The following is a 19,283-nucleotide window of genomic DNA, read 5'->3' on the forward strand; positions in this document are numbered from 1 at the left end:
GATTCGTGACGCTTTCCAGCGCTCGAGAAATCCGATGCTAAGATCTGGTCTCTGTATGAGGACTTGCATGAACTCACAGCTGTCCTTCAGCTCGTCTGGGTGGAGCATATAACACAAAATTACGCGCCCGGCCTTATGAGGACGAGCGCGCAAAGGGTCGCAACCCAGCTTCTACTCTAACCACGGTGCCCGCACGTCTCCAATACAGAGATTGTTGCAGTGTACCTGCGGCTTGAGTACGAAGCCTAACCGGCAGCTAAACTCGCTTACGATTCCTGATGAGGTGCGTTATTGTCAAGAACCTTACTCAGAGCGTAGGTATACTGCACCAGCTTCTATATTGGAGATGTGCGGGTATTCATGTAAGAGTAAAAGAATTGCGCTCTATCGTGTGCCTTTTAGGGACAGGGCAGATGAGCGCCTACGTATACCATATTTATAACTAGGTACGTTCAAAATTGCCGCTTAAATCTCGCTGGAAAACAAGCGACTTTTCGCTGCTTTTGAGCGCCCAAATGTGGCTGAAGGTCGCTGAAAGGTCGCTGAAAGCGTCACAGATGACTAAGCGTGATGCAGCCGTGATTTGATCACGTTTTCGGTTCGCGAAGGGCTGACCAGCCAATCAGGATGGTGAATCATGCAAGCGTGACATAGCCGTAAGCCAGAATCTGCGAGCGCTTGCGCCGAGTAGTCGCTTATTTGTCGCTGTTCGAGGAGGGGAGCTCAGATTCTGCTCGCTGCTTTTGGCCGCTTAAATGCCGCTTGTTTTCCAGCGAGATTTAAGCGGCAATTTTGAACGTACCTAGTAAGTAGTGAACCTTTGTATATTAGGTCGGTTATATAACGCACTATCAAAGAAGACGTGCGTCACCAATTCTTCTTACACACGACTGGCAAGGCAGCTGGATCTATGTTCTCCAAGAGGCGCCCTGAACGCGAGTGGCAGGCTGAATCAACTGGCTTGTAAACGTCCAAGATATACAGACCGTCCAGGACATACAGAACGTCCAGCGCCTCGAAGGCAGTTACGTCTACAGATCTTGCCGAATCATGTAAACCTGTTTCCCGTGATTGTACACAAAACATTTTAGCAACGGAAACAATTTGGAACCACTGCTCTCAAGCTATTTTTACAGATATTGTACAATAGTACTGACGACAACGAGACGAACATTGGATCACCAACGTCGCAGAGCAGGTACTACAACAGCAGAAGCGACGAGATCGAGGAGGGCTTACAGAACATTGGCATCATAGAACACGACGGCCACAGTCTCTACGCGAGCGAGTATCCCAACGAGTCGTCTCCGACAGTGAAGTTGCTGTAGATTCCGCCAGGAGTACTGTAAGTCTCTCCAAGAACGCGGCGTCTGTGCACTCCGCCGATCTTGGGAGGCTCGGTGTCCTTAGAGGCATCGGCTGTCCCGGGAACCTCTATGTTCGGGTAGTCAGCCTGAACAGCGCGCACGAACGGGCCGCAAGGCTTCCTCTTGCGACGATGCCTATCTCCCAATACGCTAGAGAAGGGGTTCTCAGTCACCGTATATATTTGTCCCTGCATCAAGGATTCTCACCAAGTCGTCAATTTCATGGAGGAGAGAACACCTTTGATGCACTGGCCGTTTTGCATCGACTTGCCATTCGCAAACCAGCTGATAGTGACTTGGCATGTAAACCCGGGACCTTTGTTCGAGAATACAACACCCTGAACCTGAGCTACATGTCAGCTTTCTTTCCAATTACAGAGTTCATGCTATAATGCGCAAACCTGGCACTCATTCTGTATGGTGAACTTCTGTATGACGATGGCAGAATCAGTCGAGGTCACCTCGCTACGTATGAGTCTGTCAGGTAATATCGACATCAGAAGAATGATTTGCGTACATGTAAGAACCTATGGGGCAATTGATCGCATAGACTTCATACACCCAGAGGTCACACGCGCAGAACGAGCCTGAAACAGGAGAATTAGTAACAAATGGCATGGAGACAATGACAATGACGAACTCACCCGGGATCGTGAAGCAGGTATGAATGACTTGACACGGGGCATCCGGATTGCTGACATAACCGATGTTGCGCTGGCAAACGTACGGGTTGCATTGGAGCCAGGCCGTCCACTCGCCAGATGTTCCAAAGTCCCCGGTTTCCTCATTGGGCCACTTGTATGCCAAGCCGTTGCAATCGTATCCGTCGGGCCTGTACTCAGCAACAAGACAGTAGTGGTCGCCTGCCGCGGGAGGAGGGGGATTAGCAAAGTTGAACGGCTCCGTGAAAAGAACAGGGTTCGTAGAGTCTTTGGACTTGGTCTTGAAACGACGAATTGCGGGGACAGGATCGCCGTCTGGCCTGTAGTCCATGACAGAGTGCTGACTGTACTGCGAAGGGTGCAGTATGATAGAGGCAGGTACTGCAAACAGTCGCGCAGAGCCGCCCGTGGGTCTGGTAGTAGTACCGCGCACATAGATGTAATTGGATTCATTCTCTTCCAATTCCTGCGCGAATATGGTAATGTAAGCAAGGCAACGCTCGCTCATCCCCGAATAAGAATCACTTACGACTTCCTTTTGACTGGAAACGTCCACGTTGTAATTCTGTGGTCCAAGATCGCTTTGGATATTGGGATCCGGTGTAGTACCCATGGGCTGGATGTCTACAAAAAATTATCAGGTTTCTCCTCATATTCCTGAGGTATCTGCCATCGCGTACCAGGGGACATCGCGGAGACTGCGGGACGTGGCCACCCGGTGTTAACCGCGTCTCGGAAGTAGAAGGCATAGGGTGCGGCATTACTCGCAGCACTGGCCGTAGTTTGGGCTTCAGGGGCGGGAGGCACAGCTTCGTACTCAGTATCGAACTTGTTTAGGAGTTTTTTCACGCGTGTATCAGAGTTAAAGACAATATGCTCCGCGCCGAGAATCGTATACTTGTCCTCGCCATGCACGTTTGTGACTGCGTAGGCGACCAAGGAAATGGTGGAGTAGTCGCCGAATGTGTGTTTCTTGTCGTTCAAGACGTTGAGCGTGATAGTACCGTCGAAGTCCTTGGGCACGCTAGCCTTAGTGATGAGCAGCTGAGAGGGCCGGATGTTCCTGCGAGGACAGCCAAATGAGAACGGATTGGAGTTGGGTGCGGCCCCGAAGCAGGACAAAGAGACGTCGATGTCGTTGACGGGCGTACTAACGGCCTGGGAAACAAATGACTGTGAGTACTTTTCATGAAAACCGTGCTGGAAATGTACCTCGATTACGAAAGCCATAGCTACGTTGTGGTACTGGTTTTCGGGAAGCCTGAACCTGGTCGTCAAGCTGATATCCGTCGAGCATGGATCGGAGAAGGCGACATTGTATGTCGCGAGCGCCGGGTCCTGGCCTACATGTTTGACGAGATCGCGCCAGTTCGAGGCGTGCCGTACCGGATCCTTTCTGCCGATTGCAACAAGTGTGTCGTGTCTTCCGAGTCCTTTAGTGGGGTTGTAGACGGCCGGAACCTCCGTCACGGTGACTGTACAATGAACCCAGACCGGCCAACGTTGAGTAACTCCCGAAGTACATCTTTATCGACACGAGAGTACCTTGTCCGTCCGTAGAAGCTGTCAATGTAGCCTGAGCAATGTCTGGCGCGTTCGCCCAAGCCTGGGGCCACGGAATGAGCTCGTTGGGGAACGCCTTGAGGGTGATTTCAGTCTTGACCGGGCCGGCGTGGCCCCTGATGCTTGCTTTGCCGCGTAAGTAGATGCGAGTCTTCGACTCGCCGGGATCGATCTCGTGTGAGACGAAATGATCATATGCAGCGATGAGAGTTTTAGCCTCAGGCTGTGTCTGCCCCATCGGAATGATGTCGGGGCTCTGGCGGGGACGTGAACCACAGAACGGAAACGGTGTGTTGAAACCAAACTCACTAAGGCGGCCAAAACCCGGGGGTCGGTGGCGGGTGTAGCATTGATAGCTGCGGGAGTTGATGTTATGTATACTATACGAATGCAAAGAGGGGTAAAACGCACAAGAGCGAAGATAGATTCCGTTGGGAAGATGAGACGACGCCATTGTTACTAGTTCGTGTAGATTCGAGAAGCTGTACTGGCTGCAGGGACCGTCCAGCCAGCTTTATATACGCTACAATGCAGGTCACTTGACTCTGGCGAAATGCTCTACTCCATTGAGCAATACGGAGATCTCTGAGCGCCGGACGACTACAGAAACGCCATTGACGTACAACATGCGCCACGTATCTCCCAAGGAAGCAAGTTCTACATTCTCCGCAGTCTTGGATATGGATTAGATCAAGGCCGTCTCTGCACCGACCGCTGCGTGAAGGTGATCAATAGACACGAGGCCTCGTCTCAGATTTCAAAGTAGACGTTCGAGGCTCATACAATTGCCAGACAAACGAGTATATGCTATAAAAATGCGGTATGTACACTTACCGGAAAGTTCGATCTGCAGTCGGTTTCCGTGATGATGATGACCCAAGATATCCAGGTCGGCGAAAGAATCACCGGAAGCGCGTCTATGTGAATAAGCGAGGACGTTATTGATTGTACGGCATACGATCTAGCAGTGACATTTGTCCCGCTGAGGCTATGTTTAGATCAGGGCACAACCCTGCATTCTGTGTCGACATTGCTTACGTATTGAGTTTGCCATATCCCACCTCCTGACACGGTATATTGACCCTAAATGGGTGGACTTCGCTCGGCTGCTTCGAATCATTGGTGCGTGAGCTGAAAATATGCGAACATGCCCGTCGAACGAGCAACAAAACAGTCGACGCAATCTTACCTTGTATGTATGAATTGTACATATAGCGCCGTTTCGGTCCCTACTGGAGATACGTTGCATCCGGTGACCATTTACAGGCGCAATTACTGCGTGCAGACACGCTGTGAGGTGATGAATCTAAGCAACAAGTGAGCTAAACGTTTTCGACGCTGGCGATGGTCGTACCTCATCTCGCACGCAATCCTGACATGGATGAAGCTGGCTGTAATAGAAAATAGACCCTTTTACGGGTCCTATGTTTTGCTTTGGTATAATCGACGAACAGGGCGCAGCATTATAGAGACTGCGTGGCTGCATTTTGCTCTTGGGTCACTGTCAAGGCTATCGTTCCGTTTCATCCGATCAGAAGGGGTGAGCCTACCGTCGCTATAGTCTTCTTGCCATATTCCCAGGAAAAGAACAAAATGTGGTTTTTGAACATTGCGACCTAAGGCATTGACAGTCAGCGGACCGGAGCGCAACCTCGTGGGACGCTCACCTGAATTGCATGCTAACGCGATTTCTTAGCGAGTGCTGAGATCTGCCGAAGCCGGGGTTTTTGTTTTCAAACATTATCGGGCGAAATGACAAACTTCAGTCTGCTGCACGAGGTACGAAAATGAATAAGGTTGCTCAATGCTTGTCGCTCGCTCGTTTACTCGCGGAGCGCCCACCTTGTCTGGTAGTTGTTCGAACCCCGACTGATCCCATAGTCACCGATGATCGACATGGCGAGCTCCCACCGCCAGTCTCATGTAAACAAGTCGCCAGGGTTGAGACCACCTACCCAAACAGGCGGGGCTTGCGAATGAACAAGCGAGCAGTCCTGATACGGATGCGTCCGGTTGCACCCGAATATTCCCGAACATCGCTTAGCCGATATGCTCACAATCGGATCTTGATCCTTGAAAATCAGCCACCGACAGTCTTTTTTTTCATATCCTCGGGTCTATATTCCATATAGCGTAGGTCAGCCGCCGACGGTCATGGTCTTGCTCGGATTTGTGGCTAACGAATCTTTGACAGAAGTGCGACTCTCCTATGCAAAAGCATCATTCATAAATCACCTGTGCCTCATCCGAGTCAAAACCCTGCTAGTAAACTATGTACAGTAGTTCTTGGCTCATCTCGCACAGGTAAAGCAAGTCTCGGAAAGCGAGAACAATTCTGAAGGTACGAGGAGAAGAGGAGAACAGTGCGTTTCGTGCACTTCGTGACCTGTCATACTTGTACAAAGTTACGCAAATCGAAGTCCTGTGCGCTCGCAGACGCACGGGAAGAATTTTCATCGCAAGTGCGGTGTTTTGTGGGGCGCGATACATAGCGATGATTCCTGCATGGGCACCAAACAAAAGGGACGCCTCTGGAGAGAGTTCCTGTATTGATCGCGAGTGTTTCAAGTTAGCGCCTGGTCAGAACACGGGAACATTGCCTTGGCATATTGTACGTAACATTCATGAAGCCCATCCATATGTCATCGTGGCCACTAGATTCAATATAAACCTATCGATGTCCGATTGTACCTGAGGTTATTTGACTGACAAGTGCTAACCGATCACAGGGAAGATGCACACCGCGTTCGGAAGCAGAATTCCCCGGGCGTCAGCGTCCTGTCTAGACGACTTCTTTCGCACACTCAAGAAAATATGGGTGAAGAAGCTGCTGCGCTGGTCCAGGATCACCCACGTTGGCAGAAGTTACAATGGTAAGAGGTGCACATGTCTGTATCATGTGTCGCTGAAGAGTGACAGGCCGGGCCTAGCAAGGAAACGCTGTGATCTAGGCGAACGTCATGGCTCCTCGAAGTCTCATGCGCGAATGAGAACGATGATTCAGATGGTATCATGTCGTTAGACCTGCTGAACTCATTGTGTGCGTAAGCGGACTTTGGGCGGGAATAGGCAAGCCTTGGAAACAACGACCTACTTTGGTAAATTGTGGCTGTGACGATACTTTGCCGGGTACAGCCAGGTCGGGACAATGGTCTCGAGCGTTGGGTCCGAACCCCGCATCAACCCCGCTCGCGCACGAATCTTGTCGAGCAGGTCTATCGATTTGGAGTTAGCTGTCAATACTGGCTTCCGCATCACCTCACAATATGTGCGGTCAAGATCCTACATCCCAACACCCTCAGCAAGCTTCTACAATAACCCTCAGCTGAATCCGCCTATGAACAGCCACGCAAGCCATGCTAGTTTACAAACCCGCACACGCGTCAAACATCGTTTATATAGCGTGCCGCTGTCTATGGTCAAGAAGTCAAGATCGGCCTGTGCGCAACCATTTAGACCGCACACGAGCGAGCATGGACTAAACAACTATCCCTCCCTGCTCATCAATGAATTCACGCTCGGGTTTTACGAGTCTGTGGGGCTGGGGTATTGGTATCAGTCATCGTCCGCGTAGGTGTAGCATCTACTCTTTAGCACAGGCCACCATATAATTGGATTGATCGATGGCGGATGGGTGTTCAGGCTAACGCGTGGAGGGTTGGCCTTCAGCATCGTGCGCCCGGCTCGGGCGTCAAGTTGTCGTAGCCGCCTTGCGTCAGGCCTCTCAAGATGCATGTAACGATGTAAAGCCAAATATTGAGCTTTGCATCATGAAATATAATCCAAATACAAAGGGAACGAGATCCCCTACAGGACTGCAGCCAGCGGAGGATCACAGGTCAACGGACGTGATACAGGAGTAGAGATATCAAGATACAAGACCTCCCAAGTCGCAGGATCGGAAGATCATGACATACAACGCTATCGTACACAGGGACAAGCAACCATACATACTATACATCAACAAAAACCAAGAAGCAATAGGCGATTCAGAAAACACCGCCGAATTACACACTACAGTTCACTCGAGATTGTAAGCCATACCGTCGTCGCCAACAACGTAATGGACGTGGATCGCCTTAGCCGCGTAAGTCTCGCCGAGAAGACGGCGGGTGTGTGCACCGCCAATTCTGGGAGGTCCGTTGTCCTTGCTTTCATCGGCGTTCCCGGGCACTTCGACGTTCGGGTAGTCAGCAGTGACAGTGCGTACAATAGGGGTACTCGGTTCCCCGATGTTGCGGAGCTTGAACAATTCATTTCCCAAGTGTCTAGATATGAAGGATGAGACCAAGCCGCAGTAGCATCTCGTGTGCGGACGATGCTCACGAAGTCGCCAAAGCCACATAGCAAAGTTTTCCTCTGATGTGCTGGCCCTTATGAATCTTCTTCCCATTTGCGTACCAGCGGATGACGACCTGGCAGGTGAATCCAGGGCCTTTGCCGGAGAAGTGCACACTGGCAGTCTAAAGGCGGACTCCGTCACACAGTCTGCAGTCACCTGAAATCGTCGGCGTACCTGGTCAGGCTCAGTGATGGTAACCTTCTTCAACCTGACATCAGCATCACTAGAATCCATCTCGCTGTATGCGGTGTCAATGCTTGTACGAGGACGAGATACACAAATACAGACATGTATGACCCCTTAGGGCAATTGGTCGCTTTGACTTGGAACATCTAATTATCCGAACAGCTGAATGTCGCTTCATGTAATGTATGAGGCACACAGATTTGATATTGAGAGCGTGTACTCACGCGGAATAGTGAAGCTCGTGCAGCAGACGTGGCACGGTGCATGGTGGTTTTGAATATAGCAGATGTTTCGCTGACACAAGTGCGGAGTGAAACGAAGCCACGCGACATATTCTGCGGTTGTAGAGAACTCTTTGATCTCGTGGTGGGGCCACTTATACGGAACGCCGTGATTATTCAGGCCATCGGGCTTGCACTCTGCAATGAGACAGTAGTGTTGGCCCGTGGGAGGTGCCGGCGGGTCCGAGTAGTTGAATGGCTCCGAAAAGAGAATCGGGTGAGGTGACTGGACGGAGGGAGTGTTGTATTTCCGTATGGCAACTTCACGGCCTCCACTAGTGGTGTGGTCATATATCACGTGCGCTTCGGTAGCATACAGTGAAGGGTGCAAGATAACTGAGGAAGGTACGGCGAACAGCCGTACAGAGCCGGAACCAGGGACAGTGGTCGTCCCACGCACGTATATGTAGTTAGAGACATCAGCAACCAGTTCCTACGTATTGGTAAGCATGGTCGTCGCCTCCAGATCCCTGAAAAGCACTGCTTACATCTTGCCGCTTGTTGGACTGGTCGACTTTGTAGTTAGCTGGTCCTAGGTTGGTCTGGACATTAGCGTCAGGCAGCCTTCCCCATGGTTGAATGTCTATGAATGGGGATGGTCAGATGCAGCGGCCTTCAATCGCATAATTGCGTACCAGGTGAGTTGTCGTCAGCCCCGTTCCCTCGCGGGAACTCCTCTCCTTCATTTACATGTTGTCGGAAATAGAAGTCCGGTATCCAGGTCGCAGTCTTGGTCCTTTTAGCAGTCCCATGAGCCTTAACAACGCGAGCGAAATCGTTGAACAGCTTCTTCACGCGCGTGTCCGAATGGAAGACGATGTGCTCAGCACCCAGCGTAGTGTACGTCTCTTTGCCGCCCACCGCCGTAACAGCATACGCAATAACCGAGATGGAAGAGTAGTCTCTGAACGTCTGCTTCTTGTCGTTGAACACGTTCAACGTCACCGTACCGTCAAAGTCCTTTGGAAGAATGGAGGACGTGGTAAGCAACTTGGAAGGAAGGATGTTGGTACGGGACAGCCCAAACGTGAATGGCTTGCATCCAGTCGTGGCGCCGAAGCCAACCAAAGAGACATCGATATCGCTGGCAGGAGTCCCGACGGCCTGTGTTTCACTTCGGTTAGAATATCTATTGACGCAATCTACAAGCCATACCTCAATTCCAAAGGCCATGTTGACGGAGCTAGCCTGATTCTCAAACACCCTGAGCCTCGTCGTCAAGCTGACATTCGTAGAGCACGGATCGGCGAAGACCACGTTGTACGTGGCCAGCGTCGCGTCCTCGCCGACGAGCTTCACCAGATCGCGCCAGTTGTGGACCTGCTGCACCAGTGTGGTCGCTGACGCCTTCGTTGCTCCAGTCGTCGCTTCAGCGATCAAGGTGTCATGGCGGCCAAGGCCCTGGGTCGGATTGTATACGATAGGAGTGTTGGTCACAACAACTGCAGTCGATATGACGGACACAAATCAGCGCCTCAGCTAACGGTACTGCCTATTCAACGTTACCTTCGCCATCCTTAGACGCGCTCAACGTGGCTTGACCGATCTGTGGAGCATTCTCCCAAGCCTGCGGCCACAGGATGAGCTCGTTAGGGATAGTCTTGAGTGTGACCTGGGTGTCAACGCTGCCGGAGGTACCATTGATGACTGCCTTGCCACGCAGATAGATGCGGGTCTTGGACTCGCTGGGATCGATCTCATGAGCAATGAAATTACTGTATGCAGCAACCAGGGTGGCGATGTCGGGCTGCGTATGACCCAGCGGGATGATATCCGAACTCTGACCAGAACGTGAGTCACGAATGGTAAAGCCGTGAGGTCCAATAGCTTACGAATGCCGACAAGACCTGAAGGTTGGTTGCGGGTATAGCGTTGATAGCTGTGGAGGTTATTGAGAAGCATGCTCACTGTAGGACAAAAAAGCATACTAGAGCGAAGGTAAACACCGTTGGAGAGCTGAGAGGTCGCCATATCTGTAGTGGGTATTCGAGTAGGACTGCTGAGCTTGACGGGCTCCAGGGACTTACATATGGAAAGGTCGCCCTCAAGTGCATGGAAGGTGGTCAGTGTCATACCCTTCCGTTCCGTGAGCACGACGGATGCTCTGTGATGTAGTTCAGGATGCATTCATCCTCCCTGGGAAGGATGGACCGCATGCACCTTACAATTAGTATGGAGATATGCTTGGGAACTCCCTATTACGATGAACATGATGCAATGTTATTTCTGAGTCACTGCCTACCCAGCATGCTTCAGTGACCATCCACCAGGATATAGCCATTCGCAGTACGATTTGCACATGAAGTAGGACTTCGCACCTAAGCATACATTCAAATACGACAGTTGGCATTTAGACGTGTCGTCTTATGAGCGGAATATGCTCGGTGGCACCAGAAGCACTGTGTAGTGTCATGGAGGGTCAATGCAATTCCACGGCGTCGCATCATGAATTGGAAGTCATGTCTTGCGGGAAATCGTTGTCTAAGTCGGTATAGCAATGGACTAATCACTACATCCTGCAGGAGCCGGCCTGACTCTGCGCATAACGACAGAGTACATACGCGGAATTGACACAGCGGAACGTGGTACGATACCTATAGCAACTGATGGACAGGCTGAGGCGGATCCGGCGGTCATTTAAGTGCGCAACTAGAGGGCTTACACGCCCTGGCTTCCATTTCAACACGGGATTAGATGCAAGATACTGAGGACTGTCAGGCTCACCTGCTTTTTGTTGACTCTTTCCGGTGCAACTGGTTCAATGCCAGTGATCTGGCCGTACGGATGTGGAAAGGCTCGGCGGACATGACTATATCTGTCGTTTGCCGTGTTAAAGACCAAATTAATTGTCTAAAACAGGGTCCATATCAAATAGTTAGTTGACCCTTGCAAATGCATTAATGAGGCGTTACCTTCTTCATCAATCCAACCAGAAGACGGAAAGAAGCTTGCCATACGGACTAGAACACCTCACAACCCTCGATGCTACCACATTCGATGACAGAAGTTCGGAAGCATGAAAACAAGCTTCACAAATGGATGCACATCCTAAGTCACTACATTCCTACCATGTGTCATTTATCTGCTTGACGCTTAAACAGAAGTACCGAACGCTCGGCGTGCAGATAATGCCTGTTTTTAGCGAGCGATGCGCGTGTGTGGCTCGACTTGCGGCGTATTATTGGACGTTGGACTAGTGTAGGGTAAATAATTCATTGGTGTGTAAATTACCGTTTTTTTACAGACCCAGGTTTTGAAACCCCGTTTTTTACATGGTAAAAAATGTAGATTACAGTAAATCACGGGACTATGTGCGCTTCGGCACGTGACACCCTCCGGTGTGTAAAAAAACAGTAAAAAATGGTAGAAAAATGTAAAGATATGTTAAAAAAAGCTCTAGGGAGCATTCATATCGCACGCAAGGGCAGAAAGAGTATCTAGCATATGCTACAGACTACCTACACATCCTAATTGAACTCCCATAACATCTTGCCAAGTTGCCGTCTTCTGCCTCATTTACATTTACTAGCTCCTCCTAAGTATCCATGCAGCCGCTGTGGCTTCAAGTTCCCAGCCCTAGATGATGGGGGCAATTGTAATGGGCGAGATGAAGAGCGTGAGCCGTTATGATGAGAGAGGACCGAGAGGTTCGCGAACAACAGGGGCAGAGGCCCGAATACTGGTGTTGGCTCGACAAAGAGATACAAGAGGTGTTCGAACCATTCTAAGAGATTCTAAGTACCTACGGCTAGATCCGAGACAGCGTGGCTAAGTCCGAAAAGGTGAGTCAGAACTTGTACTATGTTCGAGCAGAGTCTGTTGATATCTACAGAGACAGTGTATAAGTACGTAGACTACAAAGATACAAAGAGTAGCGCACTGAAGCAGTGTTGACAAATAATAGCCCGGGGTGCAAGGCATTGGCCCAATTGGCGGCTGAACGTGGGTACCCAACACGTGACACACCCTTATTTACATTATTTACACCTCTATTCAGACAGCCCTGTAAAAAAGTGTAAATTACTTGTAAATTACCGGTAAAAAAGTACGGTGTAATTTACACTGATTTATTTGCCTTACACTACGTTGGACAATGGGAACGAATAGTGGAGGATGGCTCACGTGCTCGAATTGGTAACGCGGTCACGGGACATCATTCAACAGCCTCGACCACGTTCTGATCGTGTTCCGCCTACGACCTCGGCTGTTAAACTGATCGCAATGCACTAATCCGAAGGGTCAAGCGTCACCAGCAGCAATCTACACACAGTACATTCGTCGATCCTGCATCGTCCTCGAGGCTAAAGCTTGAGGGGGATTTGCGGCCAGCAGGCCGTCCCCTTCAATGCAACTTAGTGGGCAATCAGGTAGCCTAGTATATTTTGTATACCTCTCCGGGGATGATCATATTTGCTCAAAGCAGACATAAGGAAGACGCTAACAAGCTACGGCGCCACTGTCGTCCTGCCACCCAGACGAGTCACACATATGTCTGAGAAATCACGCCATGCTACCAATGCGCATATGAAGCATGCCCAGCTACAAAAGCTACATAAAAATTGAGATGCTACAAGTCCGGTTGATTAAACAAGAAGAGGGTACTTGGCCGTACATGACACGCAGGTCCTGGCTCCTCGACGGAGCGTAATCAATGACGCGTTACATTCCCATCTGATAACAATTTCAGCACAGTGACAAACAGACGGTGAACGATTGTCAGTATCAAGATTCATGCACAGAGGTCTATCTCAGTGAACTTTGAGCTTCCTTGAAGATTCTGTACAGGTGATGTGTTAGGGATGAATGCCATGAAGACGAAATGCTTGCACTGACCGTTTTCAAAAGCGACTCTTGGGAGCTGACTCTGTCCTGTGTAGTTCCCTGCTGGCTATCCAGCAAAAAGGGGTCTACTGATACTAACCCTCGATTACTAGTCGATCGTGACAGGATCTTGCGCAGACGACTCAGTAAGCCGTGACGCGTTTTGGACAGGTCCCTGTAGAGTATTCGATGCTCCTCCTCATCACCCCCTCGACGCACAAGGTCGCGATTATTGAGGCTGATGAGCACAGTGTTCGCATATCTAAACAATATGGCTCAGGTCAACGCACTTGTGAAAATGGGGCGACTCACAGTTTGGGGAGAACAAGTATTCTTCATGAAAGAAACCTCAGCGCATACACGTCAAACTTCACGGGTTGTGAGACTTACGGGCAGTCCGCAAGCGCCGCAGCCGCGAACACGCTATAAATATAAAGTACTAGCGCTAGTAATGCAACCCCGGCTGCTTACTATATCAATGACTATTCATCCTCTGACGGGGGAAGATAATTACCTGTGACTATTCCACTGCCAACGATATGCTTGACCAGACGATTGAGAAGGATATCCGTCTCCTTCTCACCACGCCGCGACTTGCGCAGCTGGAACGCATAAGTTAGCCTGACTGTCCGGTGCACATGAGGGGGTGTCAGCACACCAGGATGAACATTGCGATGCCGATGATAATGTCCACGAGAGCGCCTCCCCCCAGCCAGCCCTGCCAGTACTCAGTTGTAGAATAAATGCCCATAAACCACTTACCATAATTGGAGCAAATGATATGGGTGTGTCCGCCGAGTAGTAAGGGACTAACTATGGCGTGCGGTGTTATTGAAGTATGAGTGCGGGAATTGTTTATATGCTTACGGGGTTAGAATTTGTGATCGCCATAGCCGCGATGCATCCGCAGACAAACTGGCCGAGAGCGAGCTGTGGGAAATGGTCATTCCTCAGTCGGGATAGATGAAGGACTGAACGGGACAATACAATAACGACAATACCGGCGAGGATAAGCAGTTTCCTATTTGACAAGAGCCACATTCGCCATGCGTAGAACACTTGCACCACCATAGAGATCAAAGCAGATAGAATCGGAATGCCAGAGATGAAGAGCTCCCACGAGACTTGCCAATATTGGATATTCATGGTGCCGTTCAGGACCATTGCGGGGAATGCCACGGAGAGCAAGATCGTCAGAACCCATTCCGCGAAAAATAGAATGTATACTGGAATGGAAGGTTATTTTGAGCATGGGAGCCTGGTCGCATGTGTATTCAATTACCGAAACATCGAATCCAAATTGGATCGTTATGTCTGGAGATGTGATAGAAATCTGTGCCACGTTGAGCATAAACTTGACGCATCAATGAGGATGGCATACATATCTGCACGCATAAGACACCGTGAAGGCCCCAATTAAGGAATGTGCCGGTAATCTGAAATATTGTTGAGCGGTCAGCCCACGACTGTACATGAAGCGAAAATTCTGACAATGGGTCCATTACTGTGGTAATAGTCAATCTCGAGAGCCAGGTCCAGCAATCCAAGAGTGGTACTCACATTTGTGGGTAGCTACTCATTCGAATGGAACTACTTGACAGACGAAGGATCGATCACTTGATGGTATGCTTCTTGTGTCGAGACATTAAATAGCAAGTCCCAACATCTAAAATTAAATTCAAGTACACGCTGAACACGATCGGTCAGACCTGTCGTCTGTCAGGCTTCGATGTCCATGTTGGCATGGCCACTCGAGCGCTCATATACACCGCCCATCATCAATTCATCAGCCCCGTTGTGACGTCCCACCTACCGCCGTCTCCTCGGCTACCATAATGTCGGACTGCCTAGCCATTATAGAGCCAGGCAGCAGGGAGAGGATACCATGTCTCGCTTCGGCTGGTCCGCCAAGCGCTGAGTTGCATGATTATCAGTGCAAAAGGTCTACGTTGGATAAAGCTCTGTTTCGATGGTGCCAAATGTACAATACAGATACTAGTCTGCTCCTTCTTACGTCAATGTGGATATTATTTGCTTATATTAGGATGACTGCGCACACGGGTCATAGTCGGGCACCTTAATTGTTGACAGAGGCCCGAGAATGGTCCATGGCCAGGGGAGGTGCCGCAAGCTTGTACGCAATACACAAGCAAACAAGAGACATCCGTCACATGTGTCCCGGCGTATCTGACACAGCCATCCTCATCAACTGCTACTGACAGTATGGAATGGCGCCTCCAGTCAACTCACAACTTTGACATAGACAACAAGCCAGCATGTATAGTCAGTGGCATGATTTTCAAAAGGGATGGTCACTAGACCAATAGGAGTTCCGACCTGAATCCGACGCCAGTTAATCTCCTCAAAAGAAAACAAAGGTCGTGCTCACGTTCGGTGCAGCATACGTCCTAGGGAGTAACCGCAACATCGGATATCAACTTGCTGAACCTGCGACACCGTGCGTGCTGGAGAGGGCAAACATATCCACATCCAGGCATGAAGAACGAGCGACAATCAACCATAAATGCACGGAGCCCAGTATCAAGAAGGCAATATATGTTATTCCATACGCTGAGCGTTTATAAGGTCTTTTAAGAGCCTGTCTGCTATTTAAAGATTTGTTCTCACATCAGGCCGGTTTGTCCGGACATTCCGCCCGCCATTGAAAGACATCGACAGGCGTCACCGCAAGATCATATATTGCCAACGGGAGAATTGGTTGTCGACACTCCGAACTAGCCTGGAGCACAGTGTTCCTTATGACCAATTCTGATTCGCATACGAGATAAATTGCGAATCCGATAGAAGAACCACGCAGTGAGATAGGCAGATGATAAAGTGAGGGCCTGCAGCGTTCATCCTATACTATAGACTGTTCAGCAGACACACCTTGGCCAAACATGAAGAAACCGATCGTGATGACGACCACTTTCGTGTATGATTAAAACGCAAGGAACAAAATAGGTTTCCGTGGCGGTGTTGATGTGGCAGGTGATGCGAGCGCCCATAGGATCAGTCCGCGCAGAACAGACGATCCCGCAACAGGCGCCGGAGCCGCAGAAGGTACTGCGGTCGCTGCGGCACTGTTTACTGTTAGGACGGCATGCGGGTATGGGGGACCGGAGGAGGGAGCTCGGGAAGCACATCAAAGACTGATGCCAGGTGTTGCCCACACCTTTAGCTCTCGAGGGCGCCGCGCGCGATGCCTCCACACTTCCTCCTGCGTCGACGAAGCCGGATGTAGCGGTATCCGCCAACTTCACGCCGCGATGGAAGCGAACTTTTACAAGTCTCATAGGAGCTATCGTCAGGACTGGCATGTGAAAAGCGAGAGCAGGTAGCATTAAGGGAAACTCAGGCATTATTGTCGCCAATGGATGCAGAGGTTTGAACAAGCCGACAGGATAGAATCAGCCTCAGATTTTGTCGACAAGGCGGCTGATCTGACTGGGCTCGGAACCGACTGCTGCCGTGCTATTAGACGTTGCATCGCATCTGAAGGGGGTTGCCCAGGCTCCTCCCCGCTGTCGTGACTTTATGTGACTGATTTCGGCTTACATGAAGCCGGATTGTGGCGCAGGTGTGGCGGGTGGTCTTGCATGAATTGGGTTGCTTCAAGCTTGTAGGATTGAGCCTCTGTAGCTCCCACAGCTGCGAGAAGAAGCTTGCAAACCGCCCAGACTAGGTGCGCTGCAGGTGAAGAGAACCCACATAGCGGTAAGATCTCTCGGCGGGCCATCGGCATATCTCGGCCATCAACCGGCAAGCGCGAACAGGTTCGACATGTCACATGTCACATGCTGTCCTACGTTCCCTGGTTCTGAAGCAGAAGACCTATATATGCCGATCGTCCTCCCCCATAGAGAGCCATGGTCGGTGAATATCGAGGTCTGCTTATGGCAGGCAAGCCCGTTGAGTCTACATCACTGGCGGATAGTATCATGTACAAGTCGTCGTTCTGGAAGAAGTATCATATCTCCTTGAGTGCTGTCGACGTGACACTAGCCGCCGCTCGATCTATCTTCTCCGCCTCCTGCAGCATGTACCCGGATAAAATGAGGCTGCTTCTGCTCTCCGAGGTATCATCGACGCAGTCGCAGTTAGTTCCTCATTCCATCATTGCATCCACTTACCACGCTTACCTATGTAGATGAAACAGAGTGATCATGTAGTGTGTGAAGTTGCCGTGCAGGTGGAGGCCCTCGCGGACTGTATGCTGCATGCCGTGGAAGGGATCAAGAAGCGGAGTGAGGAGGAACGTCTGACAGCGCTGACTATGTCTCCTGAATTGGAAGAGTGGACCCATAACCTGACTAGGTGCGTAGCAGGGCTGTCATCGGTCGAAGGTCACTCGATCCTCATTACTCAGGAGATTGCAAGTTTTCAGTAAGAAAGCGTACGACATGCGAAAGACCCGCATCTTTTGAGACTAAGGAGCGCAGAAGGAGATGCAGATAAGCCACAAGAGTTGAAGAAGGCCATTGCTGATGCCCAGAGGGACTTTGAGGTACGTTTCGGTTATCGGGGAGGAACTATGTGATTGTACATTAACGGGATCCTTCGCAACAGCACCAAGGCGAGATCAGTATTGAGACACTGCTTGATGGAATACTTCGTGCACACAATGTGTTTGCAGGAGATGTCTCAGTATGTCGCTTGGACTCTTTAAACCATGGAGACAGAGCATTAATGGTGTCTTCGACCACAAGGTGTTAGCTCGTCATGCGATTCATGATCGTCGGTATCGTTTTGTCCATCAGACGAACTGGCAACTGATTCGCATTGTAACAAACAAAAAAACTTTACGGACCCTACAGCCGGTCGAGAGCGCACACTACAGATTCAACATTTACGAGCCAAAGTCACGTTCTCTCCGTGGCACTCAAATGAAATCGCTCTGAGATTGAGGCCTGGGCTACTGGATCTCCGGGTGCCCCCGCAACATTCTATATATGTCCCTACCGGTGTAGCAGGTGTAGAGAAATCAGCGATTGCTTGCAAATTAGCCAAACACTTGGACCAAAAGAGTCTTCTCGGTGCTTCATTTTTCTTCATGCGTGGTTCGGAAGACCTGGCAACCACTCGCAGAGGTTTCACTATCATCGCATACCAACTCACGCATCACCAACCAAACATAGCGCCATGCATGACAACGGGGGGCACGGATGATGTGCGAGCACATGCGCGTCTCGCGATGGCAAACCTCCATTCCGAAGCAGGGAGTGGTAGTGAGATGTGTGATGAGCGAATTGAGCGATCAACCGTAGTCCAACCTGTATATACGAACCCCACTCAACTAGCAACGTTATGGACTGAGACAGGCCTCCGAGAATAGGTGGCAGTGCAAACCCGGTATTGCCGCAGAGATTGCGTGGGGCAGGGGTGCTTCTTGACGTATGTGCAGTCTCACAAACCTCGCCGAAAGTGGGAGCAAGGTAGATCGCAAGTGGTCTGGGCGCGTGGCTTAGGTATAAACGAGTGGGCGAATGCGTGGTGTCATGGTGGTGGTGGTGTGTGCGGGTGTTAAACACTGTGTGTATGTATTCGCGCGATGACGGACGATCCACAGGAAGTCCCTTGTATCGCCTGCGCGAGGAGTGACACGGTCCGATACCGGCTTCGGCAAGTGCTTGCGCTGACACAGGTACTGGTAGGGGTTGCACGGATCGGGCGTGGTGCGACTGGATGGTGCGTTGATGAGGGGATGCTGCTGGGGTTTGGTAGTTATATGCAGAACTCCGGCAGCTGAACTCGGGGATATACGCTATGCCTTATGTGCGAGGTGGCTGGCCGATGGAGACGAAAAAAGGGAAAAGGTGGGATGATTTGCGAGAGAACTGGAATATAGCATAGCGAATGATGCCCGGAAAGAGCGGGAGCTATGTGAGGGTCGTGCATGCTTCTGTTAGAAGATGGAGGGCGCAAAAATGCGCACACTGACATTGTCAAGTCTCAGGAGGCAGAGGTGAATTAATGGAGTCACGGCTTGTTGAAACCCACCTGTGGAGCGCTGCTGCATGTCGATGAACTATAGAGAATCCATCACATTGGGAGCCGCCAT

At 50.5% G+C, this 19,283-nt stretch overlaps 1 protein-coding gene across 1 annotated transcript; it reads right to left on the reverse strand.

Annotated features, from left to right (window-relative positions):
- Nucleotides 1-1,027: 1,027 nt before the first annotated feature.
- Nucleotides 1,028-14,386, reverse strand: POSPLADRAFT_1074357 (hypothetical protein; the record flags this gene model as incomplete). Its single annotated transcript, XM_024482697.1, has 27 exons — nt 1,028-1,517; nt 1,575-1,711; nt 1,769-1,832; nt 1,885-1,954; nt 2,012-2,495; nt 2,559-2,653; nt 2,710-3,187; nt 3,242-3,504; nt 3,575-3,848; nt 3,902-3,948; nt 7,637-7,860; nt 7,919-8,055; nt 8,109-8,172; nt 8,446-8,834; nt 8,890-8,984; nt 9,037-9,505; nt 9,557-9,843; nt 9,908-10,181; nt 10,234-10,280; nt 10,330-10,374; nt 10,429-10,505; nt 13,613-13,685; nt 13,737-13,824; nt 13,881-13,940; nt 13,985-14,035; nt 14,090-14,152; nt 14,210-14,386. The coding sequence occupies 27 exons, from the start codon at nt 14,384-14,386 to the stop codon at nt 1,277-1,279; spliced, it is 4,773 nt and encodes a 1,590-aa protein (XP_024339905.1). The 3' UTR covers nt 1,028-1,276.
- Nucleotides 14,387-19,283: the final 4,897 nt, after the last annotated feature.

Source organism: Postia placenta, assembly GCF_002117355.1.
Source record: "Postia placenta MAD-698-R-SB12 unplaced genomic scaffold POSPLAscaffold_6, whole genome shotgun sequence".
Lineage (NCBI taxonomy): Eukaryota > Fungi > Basidiomycota > Agaricomycetes > Polyporales > Adustoporiaceae > Rhodonia > Rhodonia placenta.